The 26,265-nt window shown below is 32.1% G+C and overlaps 1 protein-coding gene and 1 pseudogene across 1 annotated transcript; both read right to left on the bottom strand.

Annotated features, from left to right (window-relative positions):
- Positions 1 to 541: 541 nt before the first annotated feature.
- LOC120174815 lies at positions 542 to 9,941 on the bottom strand (annotated as a pseudogene).
- A 7,180-nt stretch (positions 9,942 to 17,121) lies between these two features.
- Positions 17,122 to 21,893, bottom strand: LOC120174807 (splicing factor U2AF 65 kDa subunit-like). The gene is made up of 9 exons (XM_039181550.1): positions 21,742 to 21,893; positions 19,802 to 21,333; positions 19,573 to 19,707; positions 18,309 to 18,380; positions 18,027 to 18,068; positions 17,778 to 17,867; positions 17,518 to 17,625; positions 17,326 to 17,414; positions 17,122 to 17,170 (listed from the first exon to the last, which is right to left on the bottom strand). Exons 2-9 carry the CDS (start codon positions 20,288 to 20,290, stop codon positions 17,122 to 17,124), a joined length of 1,074 nt encoding a protein of 357 aa, XP_039037481.1. The 5' UTR covers positions 20,291 to 21,333; positions 21,742 to 21,893.
- Between the last annotated feature and the right edge of the window lie 4,372 nt (positions 21,894 to 26,265).

The raw sequence follows: 26,265 nt of genomic DNA, 5'->3' as shown, positions 1-26,265 counted from the left end.
CTCAGCAACACCATGATGTCTACCATGTGATACTCACTAATGTTGTATTGATGATGCATTGTATTGTTTTCAGTTATTAAAGATGTATATTCCAAGTCTCTATTTTGTAAATTCGAGTCGTAAATTGTTCTAATCTGTTATTTTTATTTTTTTATCTATGAGAGCTCCCGAACTGTAATTTATTTTATATGAATTTTATTATCGATTTTATTAAAAGATTTCGTCAGTGAATGTTATTTTATTTGAGCATGTTAGAGAAATTTGTTGGTTAGCCAATCCGATGGTCCCGTATGGCACTCTCGTCGGTCGACTTTATGTCGTACTGGTGTAGGGTGTTACACTATCATTAGAAAACGGGATGATATTTTCATTTAACAACGATTTGGAATGATGTACAAACTAGATCAATTAGAAAATTTATTTTGCTTGATGATCAGTAGTTCCCATCATTATACGGGCAATCAAATACACATTTCCAGCTTCGAAAAGAAATTGGTGGAGAAAAAAAAAGAATGCCTTTGAGTATTACTAATGGCATATACCAGAAAATCCAAGTCAGAGTATTACCATTTCGATGCCGGTACTTGTTCTTGCACGTCGAGAGCTTTACATTTTGGATTCATTCAGATAAGAGGAAACCCAAGATAGAATTTTGATCCTTGGATTGTCCTTTACGTCAACTTGGTTAGGGACTTCGTCCCCGGATTTTAACGATCCCTTTTAGCCATCGGAATCCGTCTCACGGAATGGTAATGGAACAGTCTTTACTGCCCTGAACTTGCCAACATTGTTTAGATGTTCATTCTCTAACCTGTTCAGTAACAATGTATCCAGTGTTAGCTTGGATAACAAGACTTCATTTAAGCATCATATGGCTTGTTTAGGAATTGTTTGATAGGAAGTACCTGTAAAAATTCCAATGTCCTCTTCGGAAAACCTCCAGGGAAGCCAAAAAGAAGTCTAACAAATGTGTCTGAACCGGATTGAACCGAAACCGCATGATACTCTCTATCCAAGCAACTCTTAGAACTACATTCAAGGCCTATAATCATGTATTTGAGTCATTATAAACATCAGAGGAAAAGATAGCAGACATATATACATATTTGTATATGAACAACACAGTGGTTTCAAAATTGACCAAGGATAACTCACAATCGAGATGTAGTAAATGCTCTTGTTCTTTAGAATTAAATCATCTCTAAGCCATGGATTTCTGGAATTTGGATCAAGAAGGCCCCAATCCTTAACAAAATCCCAATATAATTGGTAAACTGTAGCCACAACTGAAGTGATCAACACTACAGAAAACCATAGATTGTTGCTCTGTGTAGCATATGTGAGCCTAGCACCAGCTGCTACCATGGCAGAAATATACTTCCCCATGTTAGCCAAGTGGTTCAGGTCATATTCATCAAACCATCTTCTAGCACACTTGAAATTAAATTGAAAAACAATGTTAGTTCAGTAATATATGAGAAAGCTGAGAAACCGATGTCATGTAATGTGTTTACTTGTAATTATGAAACTCTTTAATGAGAAAATAATGAAATGTGACTACATAAGCAAGCTTTCTGTACATTTTCATTTTTGCATGGAACATTCATACCTGCATGGCTCGCCAATAATATGGCAAAAATGAGATTACATAAGCAAGCTGTCGGTATATTTTTCCATTTTTGCATGTTGCATACTCATGGGTTTTGAAACTTCCAGCAAGAAAGTAGCAGGCTGTTGATTCCAAGTGTCTTAGCAATGGAATCTGTATTCAAAAGAAAGATAAAAATGTTTGTTCTAAAATAATTTTGAAATGAGTGCTAAATCAGTAGTCATTGCCTGTCTCTGACAAATTTACCTGACTAGTAAGTTGATCAGCCATGAAAAAATCAACCATCAAAACCTGCATATATGTACAATAAGCAAGAGTAAGAACATGCTAAGTTACAATTTCTGGAACTTCATACAAAACCAATTGAAAAGATGATGGTAAGAAGATTGCAAGTGCATTAATAACCTTATACAATGGAGAGCATATTATGTTACGTATTATTCGAAGGAAAGAGTATCGAGTCGGCCGATAGAAAATGTCGAATGGGCAGACCAGCAAGCAAATGAATATCTGCAAATCAAGATTTAAAATTAGTACCTCATATACTTCAAAGTTTTTGGTTACAAACAGTATAGACACTAATGAAGTTGTTTAATCAATACCAGGAAGAGGATTCCAGGAATAGTGTCAACATGAGAAGGTGAAAATCCCCCAGCCCTTAATAACAGGTGTATGACCATGGCCCCAACCACAGACGTCATGAAAGTGGTACAAATAAGGAATGCATCTCTATACTTCAGGGCTGAGCTTGATGAAAACTCAAAGATGAAGTTGTAGTTTACTCTTGTAGCTTTCCACATGAACAAGTTGCACCCATACAGAAACAAGTGCAAGCTTAAGAATGCAAATACACTGCACAATAATGAAATTAATGCTTCCAGTTAGTAATTGCAACCAATCCAAGTGTCCCATGTTTAGTAGCATATTAACTAATATTACTTGTTAATAGGTAAATTTAAACTTGGTAAATAGTTTATAGGCTTGGCTGTAGGATCAGTTCTGCTTTGCATTTGAGATATTAACGCTATACTTTAAGGTAGATCCAAAAATATTTTTGAAGGTGGGCACATATATATTAACAACACAAAATAGGTGGGCACAAATAAAATCTCAAGGGGATCACAATCAGTAAAAGGGATAGTTAAAAAAAGAAAAATCAGATTTCCGGGTAGAAACTTGCTACCCTGGATATAATCTACATCCGCCATTGGCTATACTTGCATGTTCTTGGTTCAATTATGATTCTCCTAATCTTCATTTTTCCTTTTAAACTATAGGTGTTTTTGGAATTTTCTATTGATAAATTAATTTCACTCATATCTCTAAATTTCTAATATAACTTCTTAAAAATTCGTATTCGTAACATAAATTCTGACGTCTATTCCTACATCCAAACATATCTGGACATAGGTATGATGATATCATCCTTCAAGAATATATTAACATAACTGATCAATTTACTGCTTACATGTTCTGATAATTGCAATCACATGTAATTTTAAAGTGAGAAAATTCATAGAGGCAAATAAAATATGAATACCTGAAAACAGGGTAGACAGTCTCCATGTAAGCTGTTTCTGTTCTAGGTGAGAATATACCAGACAAGTGAGCCAATATTACATATACACTAAACAGTGATACAAAAGAACCTGTAAACAATCCTGCAAAATATATATATATATAGAGAGAGAGAGAGAGAGTAAATTAAGTGAATCGGTGACCTAAAAAAATCGTTGAATGTCAGCCTCAATGTTTAGAGAGGCCCCAGATCCTCAATATTACTATTCCATTATTTTATTTCTACTGACAGGATGGTGGATTGAAGTAATGATTTTATTGTTCAAGTGAATCATATATGTTGAATTTTAGATGATAAAGTGATTATGTTACTGCCATCAAGCGAGAAAAAAAATAAAAGATTATCTTCATAAGACTAATTGACAGTGATTAGACTTTTTGTGACCATAAGTTAAGTTACTCAGATTTGGGTGAGTGTGGAATATAAATATATGGTTCGAGTAAGATGATTACCAACAAAAAAGGTGACCATGTAAGAGTTCTTCTGCTCCTGTGGTCTCAAGAACTTCATTGCCTTTTTTCTGTCATTGTTGGCGAAGTGCTTTGTGAAAATGGACTCCACTTCATCCATTAGTCTTAGGACCTTAATTACCAAACCAAATAGAATTCATGACATTAGAGAAAAATCGAAGCTCAAACATCTCTCATTCTCCAATAATACAAAAAGAAGGTGCAATTCAATGAGATTTCAATATCATTATCATGAATAAAGTTAATCACTAAATTAAAGTAATCGATAATATAATTGCATGATCCATATATCATCCAAACTCTTCCATTTTCAAAATATTAAGTAGTGGAAGTGGTTTCTATCCATCCAATAATTGTCTTTGCTTAAGAAATAATAAATATACCAAAATACACAAAGGTGAAATATGCTAGACTTACCTTATCAGAGCTAATGAAATGGGATCGCTTCACTGCTTTCAAATAACTTACTGATACCTGTTGGTTTGATACCTGTCCAAACCAGAAAACACAACATTTTTTTTATCTAAACAAATTCTTATATTTTTGGCTTGCATTCTTTATAAAGTTTATGATCTATAAAAGAATTTCTATTTGCTCATCCTAACAATGAATTTCTTTGGAATTCATATCCAAATTTGGATTCCTGTCATATATGATGAGGCTGATAGATCACCTTGTCAAACTTCTTGAGTATCTTTGTAAAGGCCACCATATTTAGTGAGCTGCCAAAAACGGTCCTTACATATTAGAATCTGATCGACTCAGAAAATAGTATATTTCTAGGAACTATAAAAATGCATCACAACCAAAAAAAAAGAGCTAGTAGAAAGTCCTTCAAGGGCATTCCATTTATCACTCATTTATTATTTCCTTTCAAGAATCTCAATGTATAATTAACATAATGCTCAAGTTTCATGTTTTTCTAAGTTATAAGTCAACTCTATACCAGAAGTTATAATCATTACACTCACAAATCACTGAATATGGATTACTCATCAGAATAAATCTAAGGTGGTGTTTGTTTTTGCAGAGGTAAAAGGTCTGCAGTCTGCGGACCACATCTGCAGGCATCTGCAGCAGAAGAGGTGGACCAAAAGTCTGCAGTCTGCAAGAAGAAGATTATTTGTTTTTTAACGTCTGCAGACTGCTAAAATGAACTAAAATATAAATAAACTGAAATATAAATAAACTGATTTTTTAAACTTAAAAGAGTTTTGCAATACTGAGATTAAATAATTTTAGTTTTACAATACTGAAATTTAAATAATCCCATACAACTACAATAATAAATTATTTAAAATAAATTAATCCATATTTAAAATAATCAATCCATACTAATAATTATTTAAATAAATCAATTCATACAACTACAATAATAAATCAATCCATATTTTAAAATAAATCAATCCATATTTTATAAATTATTTAAAGTAAATTATTTTATAAATTATTTTAAAATAAATTATTTAAAATAAATATCTTATTAAATTATTTAAAATTATTTTAATAAATAACTATATTTTATAATTATTCTTGAAGAGGTTTGAAGACATAAAACAAAGTCAACACTAAGAAAAGCTCGCGCAGACGTTTGAAGAGCTTCTGTCTTCTAAAAAACAAACAGTCTGCGAAGCCTAATTTCTACGCGTGATCTGCACGACACAGACATAACTGATTTAAAGAGCTTGCACAGTGAAAATAAACACCACCTAAAGCAAACTGACACAATAGATTTAAACATGGGGTCAGGTTAAATGAAAAATCTTCATCTCCAAGAAAGCACTAACGTTTGACCATCATAGCCGACCTTGTCAAATTTCAGACCCAAACCAAGAATTTAAATAGCCGTAATTAGAATAGTGGTCGTTATATAGATAGTAATACAGTGTGAAATTTTTATTGTAAGACAGCTATATTCACAATCACTTTAATATCTGTTATCCGTATTTACGATAGAGCAACCTAACGAGAACACGACTGCAGTTAAAATTTCAATGCCTGGCCCCACTTCCTAATTTTTCTTCTTCATATGTCTTTTACATGCATGCATTTTGACAGTCAAGTGGTGGTAAAAGCAAATTCAGAAACAGAAAAAAGCTGTATCCATCACTTTCAATCTCAATCTCTCACCAATAGTTTCAACTTGCAAATAATAATCAAAATAAATTTTCCATGCAAACAGTGGCACCCAAAAACAAAAAAACAAAATGAAAACTAACTATAAGTTTTGAGCAGGCCATGCCTCTGTAGAGTTCAACGAAGGCGTTCCTGATAATCTTTTCAGCACATTGGATCTTCTTCTTGTTGATGAAATCCCCGTGGCCTTCTTTCTTGGGATGGTTGACCAGATCTTCCCAGATCATCGATGTGACGGCGGAGATGGTTCGCGCCGGCGTAGTGGCCGGGATGTCGATCCTCATGGCCATCTTAGGCTTCCCTTTCTTCGTCATCATGGCCTTGCAGCTTGCCGAATTCATGAAATTCACGTCATTCCTTTCTAATGCTGCGATCACCAGGTCTGTTTTTGAGATCTCCGTGGAACTATCATTCAATTCCGCTGCGCTCTCTGCATTTTTTTACTTGATTTATTAGTTAATGTAAGATTCAACGTTAATGTATCAACCGCAAATTAATTCATCGAATCTAATATAGGATTTAACAGTGTAATTCACGTACCAAATTGCTTGAGCTATGATTTTCAATTCTATTGGACTTAGTTGAAATAATGAAATCTCAAACACTTTGATTACAATTCCAATCTGAAATTTTGAAAAATTATATTGAATCTGTTTGCTATGTTAAACTAACAATTAATGGTGATAAAAATTTAGTACATCTTAAAAGAATCTTTCAGAAATGACCATTCAGTTCAGTTGGTAGAGCACAAGGTTCTTAATCTTGAGGTCGTGGGATCGAGTCCCACAGAAGACATTTCATAATTTAGAGGTCTCTTACGGAAGCTGCTCTCAACCTGGTGTTGAGAGTAGCCTACTATCTTATCTCTCCCTATTCCATACATATGAAAAAAAGAGACAGCCATTTTTAAAAGAATCTTTCACCATGCACACGTCCTACAACACAATTACATAAATCATGAATTTATAGAATCTTAAACTTCTATAGAGAATAATATTTTTTTCCGAATAAATAAAGGTATTACGTTTTCAAAAAAAACTATTAAGATTCGAATTCACACAAACTACAATAGCATGAACATCATTAATTATTAATTGTTCGACTAATTAATAAATTTTAAAATAATATTTCTTTTTTACTTTGATATGATTTGATAAGTCCTTTTACTTAAATCAATAATCAATATTATATAATAGTTTTTCTCGATAGTACACCTGTCCTCCCTGATTTGACTATGTTGCGTACAACATTCACTCTCTTTTATGGGTACATGAATGTTAGATAGAAAACAAAGTTTGAAAACCGAGTTCAATGGTGGCATTCGGTTTCACTTTGGTTTTTATTGAATTTCATTTCTTTCGATTTTCAATACAAATTACAGATATTTTAATTCTAAATTACAGAGAGAAACTTAAAAGGTTAAATTCTAGAAAATCATAGAATTAAGGGTAAGTTACACGTTTGATACTTAAACTATCAATTTTGATCCGTTTTAATACCTAAATTTTTTATTTTTCAAAATCATACATATCGTTTAATTTTATTTCATTTTAGTACATTAGTTCAAATTTTAACATTAAATTTTGATTTTTTTTTAAAGTTTCAGTATTAAAACGAACTAAAATTGATAATTTAAATATTAAATGCGTTAATTTTTTAACGACATGATAGTATACCATCTAAACAAAATAAATAAATATATTTTAGATTTTAATTGTTGGTAAAAAAGACAAGCATAAAACGAGAGATAGGGAAAAAAGGCTAAAAAGATAGGCACATCAGTATGCATGCTGTGTATATGACTTTATTTCATGCTTTTAATCTGAGAGTACACCTGTCCTCCCTGATTTGACTATGTTTTTAAAAGCATGAAATAAAAGTTTAGATGGTATCATATATTAGTTTTTAAAAACATGTTTTCAATGGTTTATCTTTGGTTATTTTTTAAATTCTTTTAAAACAAGAAATAAAAGTCATAATTTTATTTTTAACGAATTATCAACCTTAGTGATAACTAAATATTATTATTATTTAAAGTTTTGAGTTTGAATATCAGAAATATCATATATATATATATATAATATTAAATGATTAAGAGTTATCTTTAAACATATACTATCTTATATTTATCTCATATTAATAAAAAAATTTATTTAAATTGATAATAAAATTAATGATTTGTTCTCAAAATACTATTTACTTAATTAGTTTTGAATTCAATTTTTCCATCTAGCTCAGTGGTAGAGCACAATGTTCTTAACCTTTAGGTCGTGGGATCAAAATCTCATGGAGAGCATTTCATAATTTGAAGACTACTACGAAAGCTGCCTCAACCTAGTGTTGGGACAGCCTACTATTTACTTCCCTTTACCTATTACATATGGGAAACCATTTTTTTACTATAATCTCTGTCATATATAATCCGTTTTGAAAAAAAAGTAAATATTATTTTAAATGTGATCATTTTTATCTTTAATCATTCAAAATTAAAAAAAAACATATTTAAAAATAATTCACTCATATTACTGTTAACAAACTAAATCACCAACAGTTTGATTTTATGTAAATTAATTCCATTCTTTTAATTTTAATTTTACCCACAATGGAAGTATCTTTTTAATTTTGTAAGATTTATTGTTAAGACATGAATTAAAAATTTATTAATATTTTATATTTATTTTATGTTTTATATTTGATTTGTTTAAGTATTCAATAAATTTAATTAGAAACAGAGATGAATTGAAAACGAATGGTGGAGAAAATTGTCCTCCTAAATTTTTTTTAACTATCCTATATTTTAGATTTTATTACGTATTTTATATTAATAATTTATTTTTATCCCTATACTTTTATAAATTTATATTCTAACCTAAAATCATATATTAGCCTCACAAACTCTAAATATGTTTCTAAAACTATTGAAGGAAACAATTACTATATCATACCACGTAATATCTCACTAAACACAGCAAATTACCATATTGCCCATGAAACCTAGCTTTACCCCCGTAAATCGAACACGATACGCGTATATGTCTTAAACTTTGTCATAAAAATTATTTGGACATTAACAAATTAAATGCAAAAAAAAAAAAAACTTGATCGATATCAGACCTGAGAAAGAATCGGAGTTGCGAGAAGAAGAAAACGAGCTCGATGAACGTTGAAGCAGATCCCCGGCGACCGCCTTCCGTCGTTTCTGGCGGTCCGCGACGATCTGCTTAAGGTCCAACAGTATCTGAAGTTGCTTGTCAGAATCTCTCCTCTTTCAAGGAACTCACTCTCTTTCGTCTTGTAAAACTGGTTCACCTTGTTCAACTCTCCATCCAAATCTTTCAAAAAACACCCTCACCTGCAAAAACAAAAAAGTAAAAAAAAAATCAAAACCCATTGTATAATTTCATGTATATTTATACATATGTGTATGCATATTTACGTCTTCATTCAGAAACAATGAACGAGTTCAGTTTGATAGAGAACTTCGTCTTCATCAGAATCCATGCTTTTACTCTTTACCTGTAACATGAAAAAAAAGGTATGCTTTTTCTCACGTTAGTTTCGTGATATTTAGAACCTGAAACCGTTGCTTATTTGCTTTAGTGAGAAAATGAGAAAACTCTCGAAATTAATAAAGGTAAAACCTAAAAGGAGGAGGAGAACCCATTATACCGAAATCTTCAACAATACAATCCAACATTTTACTAAAAATATCCAAGAATGTTGAAAGCAAGAGTTCCATTAATGAAACGATGGGAAAACGTTTGATAAATCGACAAAAGATGTAATAGTTCAAACAAGCATCGTGTCGAATGAGTTTACTGTAAAGCCAAGAAACCCCCCATTTTCGCTGGTTTTGTAATCACCTGGATGATCTCATTTGTGTTGTTTTTGGATGAACACGAAGCTACTTTCATGGCCATGAAACGAAAAATGGATCGACCGAAGATTTCATGGTCATGCGATGAGGGAGGTTGTTTAGTGGTCCTGGAGAGTTGATCTTTTACGTGTTTCTTGAGTTGCCAGTAGTTTACAAAGGCGTCTTTCCATTCTGGGATTAATTGAGCTTCAAGCTCCTTTGAGAACTTCACCATTGTTGTCTTTCTTCTTCTTCTTCGTCTTTTCCTTATGTGGAGGAAATAGAAAATTATGGTGGAAAATAGAGAAAGAAAAGGGGCACAGGGGTTTGAGGGGGATTAGTGAGGTTTATATACACAGAAAAAAGAGAAATCAATGAGAGATTGAAAAGTGTGGAGAAAGTGGAGTGTTCGCCTCTTCTTTATAGAAATTATTTTATTTTATTTCTCGATTTATATACCATATTAAATATACCGTCATTGGATCGTACATATTTGATAATAATACCTCATTATAATTAATGTTAATAAAATTTATTTTTTTAAAACAAATTATAATGATGTTATTAGTGATTCATCAAATATACAGAATATTAATTTAAAATAAATATATATATTTTTTTTATAGAATTCGTTAGTTTAATTAAAAAATAAAATATTTAGAATTATAATAAAGTATATAATCATAACCCGTTACTATAATTCTATAACCATTGAGACAAAAATTTAGTCATTTTAAATTATATATGATCATATAACGAAAATGTTAAAAAATCTAAAAAAAACTTAAACAAAAGATAAATATGAATAGAACTAATTACATCCACAAATAAACAATAAAAAAATTAAACTACTTAAAGATTTCAGATAAATTATAAAAAATATTGTTATACTTCAACCTTACTGATAAATCGATGATGTATGATAATCTATTTTATTAACGTGTATTATTTTATATATAGTTTACATTATCGAATACAAAAGTAAATTAGAAAAAAGAAAAAGCAGGTTAGTTAACGCGGTAATTGTGTTTATTAAGTTAATTTTCATAGGCTAATGTGATGTTTTTATGGAATAATATTGCGGCACAAACTTTAACGTTGGTTGTCGATGGTTAATATTTTTTATTTTTTTCTATATTGTATATATATTTTTTTGTTTTTTAATTTTTAATAAATCTGTTTGTGTTGTACGTTTTCATCTGTCATTATAGTACTTTTTTAATGTTTTTTGGTATTATTTTTGGTTTTTTGGCCATTATTCATTTATATTTTTTTAATGGTTGATTTGACATCGTCACGACTGATCAAGATAACGTTTATCTGAATCATGTGATCTTCTCTGTTTTAGAGCCTCATATTGTATTTAGATATCCGATTTATGTTTGTGAATAGTTTTTCATGTCGCTCGAGTCTGATTTAGATTTTTCGGTGGTCTTTCAATAGTTTGATCCCCTTTTGTGGTTCGCTTGCCGATGCGATCAGATATGTTTGTATCTATTTGATTAGATTTATTCTTTCCTTGTATAGTCCTTATGTGATCTTAAGTTATTAATTTTGTTTCAATGATTATAAGAAATCTTTCTAATTATGTGTGTAATTTACGATTGTTATTATAAATATTTATTATAATTTAAAACATTTTCTATTCTAAATAAAATTGGTGGCTTTTATAAAAATAAAATAAAAAACACACTGTGAAGGTAATTGATGTGATAATTGTGTGGAAACTTTCTGAATAAGAATCCAGCCCAAATTCCAATGAGAAAATTTGCTTTCTGGTTTAAAAGTTAACCAAAATTTGTCATTAAACACACAAAATAAACAAGGGAAAAGAGTACATTGGTGCTTTATAAATGAACTGTGTTGTCAAATTTCAGCATTCACATTGATGCTATTAAAAGCAGTTTTATTAAACAAATGATTAGATTATTCAAAAAAAAAATTACTATACTTATTGATTTTCGTCTCTTAAAAACAATTATAGATTATTAGATGTTAAAATAATTTAGGTTTGTTTGTTTTTATAATAGATTATTAATTTAATCATTAATATAAATATCCATTTCAGTTTGATCAAGGAAAAAAAACCTCAATTGAAATCTAGTTTCAGTTCATAGATTCTATATATATATATTAAAGAGTTGTATGTATTATTTTCAACATTTTAATTTCTAAGGATTTCTAATATATTATTAAAATTATATGTCAATTATGTAGACATGCATTGTTAAAGAAAAAATTGATCAAAATCGAAACATGGGAATTTGCCTCTAAATAAAACAATCCAAATAAAGAAAATATTTATTTATTTTAAATTTTAAGAAAACCCCACCAAGAAAATGCTCTCTCGACTTATAATTTACAAAAGCTAATTACTGGTTTTTTAAAAATAATAATAATTTACAAAAGCTGTCATTATTCCATCGCTTGCTTAATTTATGATTTGCCTTCCTTTTATGTGACAATAGCCTACTTATATAAAATATGATTTCACATCATAAAAGATTTGTCTTAACTGATTTGGTTCATAAATTCATATACAAATACAAAATATATATATGATCAAACATCTCATTCTATTTCTTATTTTATTTATATATTTGGACCCAAACATTTGTTCCTACATAGGCCATTGGCCCACCCCATGTTTAAAAAAAATTAAAATATAATTTAAAAATATATAAATTATATTAAAAATTATATTAGTGTGGTCTATATATTTTTAGATTAATTCTAAATATGTATTATTCTTATTATATTTTCAAATTTAAAAATACATACAAATTATGCTAAGATAAATGTTTCAAGTATAATGTCAAAATTAACCTCCAACATTTATTAAAACATTTTGTCTCATATTCTATTTTTGGAGCAATTTGACCCTAAAGTTTTATTTTAGGTCAAAAAGCCCCTAGCATTTGACAGAATAATCATTTTGTTCTTCATTCTTTTTTCCCCAGACATTTTAGCCCTCAACATTTCATTTTATGTTAAAAAGGTTTCAACAAAAATAATTTTTCACTTCAACAAAGAAGTTCTCCGCTTCTTCCACAAAACCCTTAAAGGGGTATCCTTCAACAATAAACACCAACCAAGTCCAAACAATACTTAATTATAGGAAATGACTTTGTTCGCATATTTGTAGGATTATCATGACTTCTAATTTTGCTCACGACAATGTCACCTTGAGCAATAACATCACATACAAATTGATTCGAACATGATCCTTCGTAAGAAAGATAACACTATGAGTATTACAAAATATATACTGATTTGAATGTCTTCACTTAGTTCACCAAAGAATTTTTTTAACTAAATCGCTTCTTTACAAGCTTTAGTAATTGTCATGTACTCGGCTTTAATAGTCAACAAAACCGTGGGGTGTTCTTTACAGGCTTCAGTAATGATCCTTCAGGGTGTCTCCTACTAAAACCATCTCCAATAGATTGGCTTCCTCCCGCTGCTGTGGGTGTCTGAAATTTAATGTTGATGGAGCCTTTGAAGAATCGAAAACAGGGTGCGAGGGTGCATTGAGAGATAATATTGGTGACATAAAAGCAATCTTCTCAGGGTCGGTTGAAGCAGCTAGCTCGGACCTAACGGAATTGGCAGCTATAAAAACAGCTTTGGAACTATTCTTGGAAATTGATTGGTATGAGCATTGAAAATTAATTATAGAATCAGACACCCAAATAACATTGAATTGGATTGGATTAGTGTCTTTGAGACCATGGCGTTGGTGGGATCTCTTTGATGTGATCGATAGATTATTGAAAAAAATTCACATGTTAATTTTGTGTACGTTCTGAAGGAAGTGGATGGATTGGTAGACCATTTAGCGAAACAAGGATTGTCCCGCTCTACCTTATTCAAAGCTTAGTGGGATTAAATGAAATTTGTTGGTTGGATATTATGTGGCAAGTGTAATGAGGCCATTAGCTTTTGGTGATTCCTCTGGCTATAATTCGGAGTTAGGCTGTAGCAATGATTAAGTGGATCGCAGGAACTTGAGAGTATTCAAGAAGCTTGCATTTATAAAGATGATGGGAATTGATTGGTTGATGTCATTCTAGTCTTATTTTTTTCGAACTGCATACATAAAAAAATTCCAAATATATCATAAGATTTATAAAATTCCTCAAATATATCATAAGATTTATTAGACAACTCCCAATAATATTTTCCCAGATTTTTCATGTATATACTAATTGTATTTATTGCATGTGTAACACCTTCAACCCATATAAAAAATCGAATCCAATTTAAAGATGTCACATTGGACCACCAAAATGATCCCACAAATCACATACTAAGACAATACATATTAAAAAAATCAATAATAAAGGTACATAAAATATAAAGATTTAGAAAATATAAAGCTCCTTATTTGAAAATCAACTATGTAAGTAAATCATTATAACATACTCAAATAAATCAAACCTCTACCTGCTGACTCAAGTCTTTATTATTGTACTCTAATATTCTTACTACGACTCATATGATGATATTGTTGTTCCATCGTGATCTATGAAACATGTAATCCTTGAATGTAAATAATCGAAGGATGAGTTACAAGCTCATTGATTACATATATACTATCATATTTCATGAGTCTCACAAAAATAAATATGTTAGTTATGAACTTATAGCATTTCTTACAATTTTATTATGTTTGATCTTATTCGATTATCACACTAGCCAAATCTAGAACATAATCTTTGAGTCATCATGCTTAATCATTCTTATTATATCAAGATGTCACATTTTCATATTCATATATTCACATTTATATTAAGAATCTTCCGGAATCATTATATATAAGTAATAAGTTCTCTCAGGATGGACTGCCACATTTATTCATAAAATGAGTACATTATAAATACCTAAAATTTGATTTGTAGGCAAAATGAATAAAGTGAATTTGTAGAGATTAATTTGGTTGAGTAGAATACTAAATTTAGTCATAGTATATAAATATTAATGATCTCTTTAAGACTAATATGTTGAATATTATGAATGAAAAAGTGATAGACACTAGTGCTATTAAAAGATTATTTGTAGCCAATGAGTATATTCTTAAATAGAGAAAATAAAAGAAGTTTTTTATCTTAAGGAGTTGTGTTGAAATCTTTTGCGAAAAATTTGAGAAAATTTTTGTTGTTAGGAAAAGTTGAATACTCCAATAATTTTTTTATAATATTCATAATTTCATGAATACTCTTACGAAGAATTACGGAAAAAATAAATTTCCTTTGAATGAGAAAAAGTTATGAATGATTACTGATGAATATAACGAATTCATAATCATTTGAGGTTTACCAACAATTTTGTTTAGTTGGAAAATACATTTCTCAATGTAAACATCTTCATTCCTTGCGAAGATCAAGTCCATTCTCTCTATGGTCGACAAATTCAGTTTCCATAGCTTTTACCTGCTTCCACCAAACTTGTATTGCAGATTCACGAACTGCAATTTCTTCGTCTTGTGGTTGGAGAATGACACGTGGGTTTGCTTTGTTCGCCTTTTTCCGGTGAAAGGGCATATTCTCCCCGTCAAAACATATCATTCGTCTTATTCCAAACAATTAAATGACAAATGTTTGAGGGTGAGAGTATGTATGCTCAGTCCATTCTTTCAAGGCAATATCCTTATGACCATCTTTACCCGAGCTCGAAGATGAGTGTCATATGCAAATATGTATTCCACGTGTATTTACCAGTTACACACATGGATTGGAAGTAGGTGTTTTATAGAAAATGAAGATTTTGGATAACATAACACATCATTATATCAACTGATATAAAAAGTACTATTTAATTATTAAAAATTACTCATTTAAGAATCAATCATATATTTAATAAGAAATTTTATATATAATTTTCACAATTACATATGTGTTCACTGTTAAATAAAATTTAAATAAATAAATTTACCAACTAATTTTTAAAATAAGAGACTACTCACTTTTTATTAAAAAAAATCATAATTAGTCATTTAACAGCACACTAAGTTGAGCCGTTGGAAAAAAGCATGGGTTAGATTGCATGTATAGCAAAAACCTGCGATGTATCAAGATTATCCCTGCATTAATGGTGATCTAAAGGGGAAAAGGAAAGTAGCCCTATTCTTCCAAGACTAAAATACCAGTGTATAATACACAACTTATAACCATCCATGAAAATATACCTACTTTTACAGTAATGTCGAATAGAAGTTGAGTTTAAATGGAGTGACCATCACCAAGCTGGTCACATAGATTTAGCACCTCTTCCAGTGCCCCAACTAAGGGTCATTCACTCAAACCCGATCAAACTTCGAAATTTCAGCTGGTAGAGTTCGGATCAACATACTCTACTGTCACAATCCGGTTATCGAATAACCGTCCGTGTATAGAATGTGCAGCCATGCATGATGCTTCTGTTCTTCTATACTCAACGAACACACAACCAGGCTCAAAATCCAGTTCAAATCGTTATCCTTGCTATTTTCATCCTTCTGAATAGCATCTAATCTGTTCCCGGACTACCAACAGAACTGTCGAGCTTCTGGTAGCTTTCCATCACCTTCCCTGATGGAAATCTTCTCTGGGCAATGATTTCTTATCGACATTTATGATTCACTATCAATATATCAGCAACCTTGTCATATCGAGAGTTTGGTTTCAGCAGGGTAGGATCTCTTGAGCACTGTTATTGCCTCACTCTTGAAGGCAGGATCTTCAATTGCCACCTTAGTATGACCTTCTGGTAATTCTCCATCGATTTCATTAGGATTTGCACTACCTTCGGCTACTGATATCTTCAACAGTTTTGGTTTCTCTTTTAAAGTTATTATCAGAATACCTGTCAGAACGATAATTTGATTTGTCTTTTGAGGTATGGACCCGATTAGGAACCTCTCGACAATTTGTCTTGTCTAAAATCTCCAAGGTCGGATCTTCCACAACCATTTCAGTAACAACCTGAGCTCCAGAAGCCCTGTTGCTATCAAGCCCCCTGGTTGATCTGACTCATCATCCAAACTCCCATGGTTTCTGTCTTCTCTATTAATATTACCTTCGAACTCACCTTGTCGACATAACCCACTGTCCAAAAGGTTGCTAACAGGTTTCTTATCAGTATACATGTTGCCTACCACTACTTCGGGAGAATTACACGAAAAAGTAAAACCACCAGCACCTCCAGAGTTTCCTTCAACAACTTCTTTTGTAGTCTTGGTTTCAACACTTTCATCATCTACATTCTGTACGTTTCCAGTTTCCCTCGTATAACCATCCATTTGTTTTCTCCATTTGTGATGATTTTGTTTCCATGGTTGACAACATTAACAGATTTAATAGTACCAAACCTGCAGAATTGATGTATATATACACACATATATTCAGATTAACCCCACAAAAGAAATGACCATGAAAGAAGATAAATTGAAGTACGGATGTTGTAAGACCTGGAACACTCTACCGTACATCTGCTAGTACATCTTCCACCTCAGTTCCGATAACGATGAAAGTTTCTGGGAACTAAGTCACAAAACAAAAACAATAATTACGATAAGGAAGATGGTTTTCTTTCCAGGAAAAAAACACCAGTTAGTGGACTACAAATAAACTTGTCTACAACAAATCTAAATTAGATCATTACCATAACTACAATGGATCTAAGCCATATACTTTACCAGATTTTTAAGCTTAAGGACTTGAGTAGGTTTCGAAGAAGCTGCCTCGCAAGTTCAGGAATAATACAGGAATTTCGATCACCATTTCCCTAGGACAAGTATCTCTAGTTAGTACAATCTCCACAGAATATTACGACTAGTGAGAAAAAAATAGAGCTGAAGCTAGTTAAAAGCAACAGTGCTTGTTAGTACCGAGGAAAAGCCATCAAGAACAGCCTCAACTGCAGTGATTACTTGCCCTCCCAACTTCATTCCATTCAGACCAGCACAGGCTTTGTGAGAAACAGATTGGTCGACATACTGACATTAATTTATCAGATAATCAAGTCATGCAGCATAGATTGTTTACACGTACAAAAGAAAATAATAGACGTAAGAAATAGTGAGAACAAAGCAATGATTTGACAATCATTTGAACAAAAAAAGGCAACCAACAATACATTCCATGTTACCTCGAGCATAGCATATTGTTCACCAAGATCCTTGTTCATAGCAAAGTGATATGTCTTCAAAGGACCAAAGGAATTAGCAATCTCCATGAACTGAAAATTGCATAGAGATCCTAGTCGGTTTATAAGGGTGATAAATTGTAAATGGAAATCAGAGAGAATGATGATTAGTAGAGAAGAGAAAGACAATGCAGGAATAAAAGGACCCTAGATAATCTCTGTGCAGCATTGGGACTTCCACAGTCATATTACCATTTCAGATGAAAGAGCCTTTGAAATTCCACCAATGAATATCTGCACCAACTCACAAGGAAAAGGAAATATAAAGATTGCCACAAGAAAGGGAAAAAACAGTACAAGTAGATTGAATGCCATCCACAATGGTGCATGCCGTAATATTGAAAAAGGAAAGGGAAAAAAACAACAGCAAGATGGTTATAAGTAAATTACAAAAGTACAGGTGGTGCCTTAATAGCATGCAATACACATCATTTATGGAAAAGAGTAGCAAAGACTCAAATTATGAACACATGCCTTGTGATGTGAATCCTCCACAACATAATTGACTGTGGTCACCGTTGCTCCTGATTTCTCCAGTTCACCAGTCTGCATGAAAATAGCAACTGTCTGAAAACCTGTTACGATGGTAACCACAATTGACCTCAGAAACAGCAAAGCAGTTGAAATGTACTAGCATCTTTCTGGCAGAACAGAAATCGCTAATTAAATTACAAATATTTTATCTAAGACTAGATAAATGAAGGGAAAACATATAAAAGTTATCCAGGTTATTTGACGTCTGAAAGTACAACAATATTCTGAATTACACAAATGCACCATGATGTGCAGAAACATTTGAAAAGAAAACTCTTTAGGCTTCATCAGTTCAAAAATTATCCAGTGAAAATAAGAGGTGTGGCGAGGACTCGTCATTGCACCACATTGATGTGCCGAATGGCACCTTAATATAAGCCCCGTGTATCAGCGTGCAGCATAGACACAAACCCCAAAGTGTCAGCCTTATGGATTTAAATGGGTATTCCTAAATACAAGTAAAAATATTGTAAAAGTTACTTGATTTAAGGAGCAGTTTACGAATCACACACCACCACCTTAATATAAGAGGTTAGTTAAGGTGCGTTTGGTACATGGGTCCAGTGGAAAATAAGAGGTTGTGTGGCGGGCAGGACTCCCCAGTGCAACACACTGATGTGCCAAATGGCACCTTGTATATCCATCTCAGTGTACAGCAAAGACACATACCCCAAAGTGTCAAGCTTATGGATTTAAATGGGTACTCCTAAATTCAAGTAAAAATATTGTAAAAGCTACTTAAGAGGCATTTTAAGAATTGCACCAAACTGTAGAGAAAGGAATAATTACTTCTGTAGATGAAAAGAATTAATTAAAAACATAGCAAACTTCTAATCAACATGTTCTACAAGTCATACAGTACCAAATATATATAATTGCGGACAACTAAATTAGTTAAACAGAAGTTACAGAACTTAAAAAAATTTGTAGGTCATTATACCAACAACAATAATTACAAAGACTAATTATGAAATTTCTTGTCATAAATACTTTTCCTTGGTTTTTGAGACAAAAAAATTGCAGTGTTAATAATAACACATCAGCAGTCAAGCAAAAGAGATTCCTAAAGATTGTCCACAAATAAATTCAGTATACACAAACAAGAAAGAAAACTGTATAATAAATCTGAAAAGAGAAAAGAATATATATATCCAGTATCCACAATGATCAATAATTAAAGTAATAGATTTATTATTTGTACTACCACTTCAACAAAGTCCTTTGGCCGTCTGATTTTGAGAACGGAACCAGAGAAAGTACTGCCATCAAAAGAAAGAGCTGCAGAAGCATCCTCTGGCGTAAGGAATTCAACAAGAGCTTGGCCCTTTCCTTTGTGTATCTGCAATTTATAGGGCATAACATGACATCTTTCTATATGGCATTCATATGTTTAACAGGAGAAAATGTACACCAAAATAATATATCAGACTTACAATGCAGCTAATACATGGTTTGGTCCTATGGATATGACTAATTCCAGATGAAAGCAAAAATTTATTGAAGTATTCCATCAGAGCTTTTTCAGAGGCTGAAGCAGGAACATTTTCTACATAAAGCCTTCTCGTAGGCCTGGTAGCTTCTGTCAGTTGAACTGAGTCAAAGGATAAAGAACTGGTTGAAGCCACAACTAGAGGATTCCCTGTTGCAGAAACACTGGGAACAGGATTGACTATAGCATGCATGTTCAAGGAAACCATTTGACTTAATTCTGGTAAATTAGAAGAAGCTGAACCAGAAACCACATTTTCTGTTTCTGAAGGTGCAAGATCCCACTTAGCTGTTCTCTTCTCTGTCGAGCGATGAGCTGGGGAGGGCGACCTCACAGCAGCTTCAGTCTTTCTCTTCCTTGGAGAGTAGCCACCAAGACCGCTAGTGGACCCGCCAAGTCGCCTATGGTGACCAGTTGTACCGTTACTTGTCATTCTACTCCTGTCATCAGAATGTTGTCTCCATACCTTCCTTTTACACCATGTGAGGAAAGTTCATGCTCTGACGCATGATGAGATGCCCGCTTGTGCGGCCTTGGTGAGAGAGAAATAGATCTTCTATGTTTGTTGTCACGCTCCCGGCTTTGTGACCGTGTCCTTCTATGGTGTGAATCCGCATGAAATGATCTTGATGATTCTTTTGTCTCCTTCTTGTCTCTACTTTCTGAAGCATGCCCCTTTCGACTCTCATGTTTTGTATTAGTACGCCCTTCTCTATTTTGTTCATTGTCTCTAGTTTGATGTTTTCTCTTGTCATCTCTCAGATTTCCCCTCACTTCTACCTACATGGCTATCCCTATCCGCCAAGTCTCTAGAATGCTTCTTTGCATCTACTTTTCTGAACCACCAGCTGTTTGCTCAGCTTTCTCTTCACATGATTTTGTTTCTCATACTTGCCTTCATCCTCAATGCCCATATCTTTCTTCACTTCAGACTTCAATCTTCTTTCAGGCTCATGATTCTCCTTAGTTTTCCGTTTAGAGATGTTATCATTTATCCTATATGAATTCCCTATTTTCTTGTTGGAACTTCTTCTCCATTCCCTCCAATAGGTTCTTTTCACGACCAAGAGAAAAATCTTTTCCATGCCCATTCCCGCCATCAGATTTGTTAACATTAAAATCATTCAGGATTGGGATGTCCCTCGCTATCTTCCTCACTTTTATATTTCCTTCTTTGACGCTTTCAGGATTATCACTAAGTTTTTTACTATTCCTCTTTAACATAATCTCTTCATAGTTGAAAGGCCTAGTCCGGGCAGAAGTTCCTTCATTGGAATCATGCTGTGGGAGCTCCCCAACTTTTTCATGCTTTACCTTAGGCCGACTCGATCTGCCCATCATGCCAAGTATACTAACTACAATACTTCTCAAATTCACTAAAAGAACACACTAAGCACTCAGTCCGATAACCAAGATGCATATCATAAGAAAGCCTCAATACCAAATTTTGATAAGTATCTGAAACTTCTTTATTTACTGCAAATAAAGTAACACACAATATGAGAAAAATGACATTATTTTTCAGGGTAATGAAAAAAATCCACAAATAACAACCTATTTCACTATTTGACAATTCTACATACCATTTTCATTGCTAGAAACCACTACTAAAAGAACCCTAACAAAATTTACAAAGGAACACTACTTTTCCAACATTTTAGCCTTCGGGTAATCAGTTTCTTAGACAGAAAGAAACAATAAAAGAAACCCATGAATTCTACTCTTTAAATTTTTTCTAATAAAGAAATTAAATTAAAAGAAATATCCAGAAGAGGAAAATGAAAACGAGGAAACTTGATCAAACGTTCACCCAAGTTCTGTCTAATAAAGAATTCGAGACCCAACAAAGATTAGAGAAAACAGAGCACGTAGAAAGGTTTGTACCTTGAAGCCAAGCCAAGATCAGTTGGGGTATACAGCTACCTTGCCTTGGGTAGGAACATGAAAACCTAGAAATTGAACTGATATAGCTATCGTTAAAATAAATGGAAGGAATTGTACGATGCAAGGGTTCCTTACCTTTCTTTTTTCTTTTTCTTTTTATTATTATATTATTTTGTTTAATTTCAATTTGTTAGAAGATGGTTTTTCTCTCTCACAATTATGGAAATTCAATTGGGTTAAAAAACAAAATAGTAATCCAAAAATATTGTATTAAAAAGAAAGATAAATAGTATTTTATTTTTCTTACCATTTATATTTGATGCACATTTTAAATTAAATTTACGTGATTTTGGGTAAAGTACACAAATGATCTCTCGATTATAGGGTGTTATTTTGTTGAGTCTCTTAACTATCAAAAGTTACAAAATGGTCCCCAACTATAGGATGTTGCTTTGTTGAGTCCCTCGGCTATTAAAGTTACAAAATGGCCACTTTACTATTCATTATGTTCACAAATTAACCAGCTCAAACGTCATCATTTTTTTAACGAAAATGATAAGTTTAGAACATATGAATAGTCAGTGATCATTTTGTAACTTTTAATAGTCGATGACTCAACAAAACAACATCCTATAGTTATAGGATCTTTTATAACTTTTGATAGTTGATAACTCCAGAAAATAACACCCTATAATAGAGAAACATATGGATACTATACCTTTTTTTTATAAATATTCATCATTAAATTTACTAATCGAACATAAAATTACATGTTATTTATATATCAATATTAATTTATTGATATTAACTATTAGAGGTTAAGATACTCTAACTATTTGTTGATGAGATCAAATAAATTATGATGACTATAGACAGTTCACCCAGTCTAGTTTGAGTAGAGAGCTGCAGCCAATATTAGATCGCTTGTTGGACGGTGTCAAAGTATTATGTCTCCTGGAGGAGATAGAACAAAGGAGAATAAAGGTGAGGTAATTTTTGAATCACATCCCTATCTCAGACTTGGTACGTTGAGAGATTTTATAGTGATCTTTAATGGTTTGTTAATTGTATGATCAATATAGCTACTCGTATACTAGTTGACTAAATGGATAAGATTAGGTGACAGTGGACTTAACTCTGACAAGTCACATGGTCTTGTCAAAAGTAATATCAATAAGTTATGACTTCCCGAGATTTAGATCTTTGAAATCATTCTTTCGGAACTCTCAAGGGATGTTGAGTGTTTAAGACTTCCCATTCGGAGATGCTATTTCAAATTCATTAGTTTTGAGTATGCTCTTTAGGTGTATTAATATGGATATTTTTGAGTATGCTCTTTAGGGTATTAATATGGTATGATATAATAATTGTCTTTCTATGATCAAAGGATTCTATAAGTGACTTAACTTGAGACCGACATAGAAAGATGTGAGTTTTATAAACATGTCATTATTATTTTTTTGACATTGTGGTGATAATTATTATTTTTGAATTGTAGAAGGGTATGCGAGTGATATAAGAAGACACGATATTTTAAATGATGAGATAACATGACACTGTTCGATTATATTATTTATTTTCTTTGTTTGGTTTTTACCCATATAGTTCTCTCTACAATATTATAGAGGAGGTGCATGTCTTTTATTCCAACACTACAAGGATTGGCCATTCTCCATATTTGAAGAACTTTGAGTCTTAGCTACATCTTGTTAGAGGAGGGAGTGAGGGGACGTAGCTTTGCTTTGACCCTGAATCAATGTCACCAAAAGTTAAAATATATTCCACCAAACTTAAAAACATGTATTAAATATTTAGGATGACAATGAGTCGGATCGAATTTTGGTTGTCTTGAACTTAATCTAAAAACTGAAGTTCTCTATATATACATTACTTAACCTAGGTTTAAGAGGGTCTCTTAAATATATAAAGGCAAAAATATTATGTCGATAGAGTGTTTTTCACCTTAAATCTGGATTCAATTTGACCCAATTATACCCTAAAAGAACCTGACTCAATTCAAATCTAAATTTTCCAAAAAACCTACATGATTAGATCGAACCGAATTAGAACTCGTCAAATCCGAATAAATATCATCCCTAGTTATACTGTGCATAAACTCAACCTAGACACCACTAACCTACCTAGAGAGTGTGGGCAAGAGAGAACGGGGAAAGAGGGGAAGAGTGAGAGAGGACGAGAGTGGGAGAGAGGGAGAATGTTACAACAGCTTCGGGTGGGCCCGAAATTGGGATTTGACTTGAAAAAATGGTTAGAGTCGCCACCTATCATTTTTTAAACAAAGAATGGGTTGATCAGACACCGTGATTTCTTACCTGATTTGTGTCTTACCAAAGATATGTCGGATTCGGGAGTCGTTACAGTCAAAGAAGATTAACACCCTTAAACTGCCCATTCGTACTAATTATTTTCAGTTGTCTTAATTAAGAAAATTATAATTTAAATTGAAAGATAAAAGTTCGATCTGAATTACTCACCTTTAATGGATTTAAAAGCATCCCTTAAAAAGTCAGAAAAAATAATGCAGAATCAAAAAGACTAACTATAAAAATGTCCTGAAATAAATACAAATATAAAAAGTAAAAACCAAATAAGTTAATTAAATTAAGAAAACAAATAAAAAAATAAAAAATAAAAAAATAAAATAAAAAATAAAAATAAAATAAAAAAATAAAAAAAAAAAAAAAAAAAATAAAAAAAAAAAAAAATAAAAAAATGAAAAATAATAATAAAAACATAATAATAATAATAATAAAATAGAAATAATAAAATAATAAAAAATATATATATAAATAAATATTAGGTTAAGAAATAAACTAAATAAAGAAAAAAATAATGCAAAAAACTAATATATATATATATATATATATATAATGAATAATATATATATAATAAAACGTTATGTAAGAAAAATAAAAAAACATGAAATATATATATATATATATATATATTAGGAAAAAATAATAAAGAAAAAGAAATAAAAAAAGAAGAAAAAGTAAATAGAAAGTATGTAGATAATATTAATGTTAAATTAATAAAGAAAAAATATAATAATAATATTAATAATAAAGGACTAAATTGAAAGAAAAACATATTGGTGGTAAATTTCAAAGCAAAATCGGGTAAAAATTCAATTTAGGAGGTCAAATAAGCTTTTTAAAAAAAACGGAGACCAAAAACTGGAATTCCCCCCTTTTAAATTGAAAACACACGATCATGGCCTTGGATCGGGTCAATATGCGGGTCGAAATCGGGTCACATATAAAACCCAATTTTCAGAACAAAAATCATTTCCCCCTTCCCCCTAAATCAATCAAAGCCAAAACCCAATTTTCTATGGTTTGTTCTTCGTGTTCTTCATTAAAATGAAGAACATGGCTACCAAACCCGAATCTGGTCGGTCACCGTTCATCGGCGGTGGCCAAATTTTTTTTTACAGCTTTCGAAATTCTTCCCCCATCTCGAAATTACCTTAGTTTTAAAAACAAGCCTCAGGGAGGATAAATCTAAAAAAGAATGTTCGGCTGCCCTCCCCTTTTCATCGGCCTTTCGAACCAAGAAAAGAAACAAATTCAAGCAAAACTCGAGGTTTACAATGCACAAGAACCGAGAAAAGGTAAGAATTTTACCTCTTTTTTATTTTCTTTTCGAAGCTTTACAAGTAGATTCCTTGTGTATTTTCTCTGTATTTTCCTTGCGTAATTTTCTTGTGTGTTTTATTCTTTTCGTTTTTACATTAACTTATAGCTTAAGGTACCCCTATTTTTTGGTGGATCTAAAGTTATAATTAAACTAAAACACTATATGGTTGTTGTATGCAGTCCACGATATGCCGGAAAATGTGGAAGGAGTTGTTGCTGGAGTGAGGACTCTCCAAGAGTTCTTTATTCGACCGCCGGTTTACCCTTCGAATGCTGGTTTGTGCAGCGCTAAGGGGAAGCTACGAAACCTTAACCTTTTGCACGTGTGGGCTTGACAAGGCTGACTTGGGCCTATACATAAAAACAAACCCAAAATTATAACAGTAGTTTGTATAATATAATATATATTAAAAAAACCACGGTTTTCATAATATAAATGATATGCATGTTATATAATAAAACGTTTATATTATTTAACATATTGATCGGACGAAAATGGGTGACTACAAGAAAGATAGAGAGTGTGAGAGAGAGTGTGGGTCAGAGCGAGAGAGATAGGCAAAAGAGAGTGTGTAGGAGTGAGTGAGCGAGTGATTAAGAGGGCAAGAGTGGCAAGAATGAGAGAGGCAAAAAGAGAAAGATAGTGTGGGAGAGAGTGGCGAGAGTGAGAGAGTGAGAGAGTGAGGAAAAAAGAGAGTGAGCGGAGAGAGAGAGAGAGAATGGGCGAGAGAGAGTGGATGAGAGACAGAGGGAGATAGTATATGAGTGTGTGTGTGCAAGAGAGAGAGTGTGTGTGTGTGTGTGGGCGAGAGAGATAAAGTAGCATAGAGAGGGGAAAGAGATAAAGAGAATGGGAAAAGTGAGC

This window comes from Hibiscus syriacus, unplaced genomic scaffold, assembly GCF_006381635.1.
Source record: "Hibiscus syriacus cultivar Baekdansim isolate YM2019G1 unplaced genomic scaffold, ASM638163v2 tig00112124_pilon, whole genome shotgun sequence".
Taxonomy (NCBI): domain Eukaryota; kingdom Viridiplantae; phylum Streptophyta; class Magnoliopsida; order Malvales; family Malvaceae; genus Hibiscus; species Hibiscus syriacus.
The sequence above is the reverse complement of the archived record's forward strand: the minus strand, read 5'-3'. Positions and strand labels throughout refer to the sequence as shown.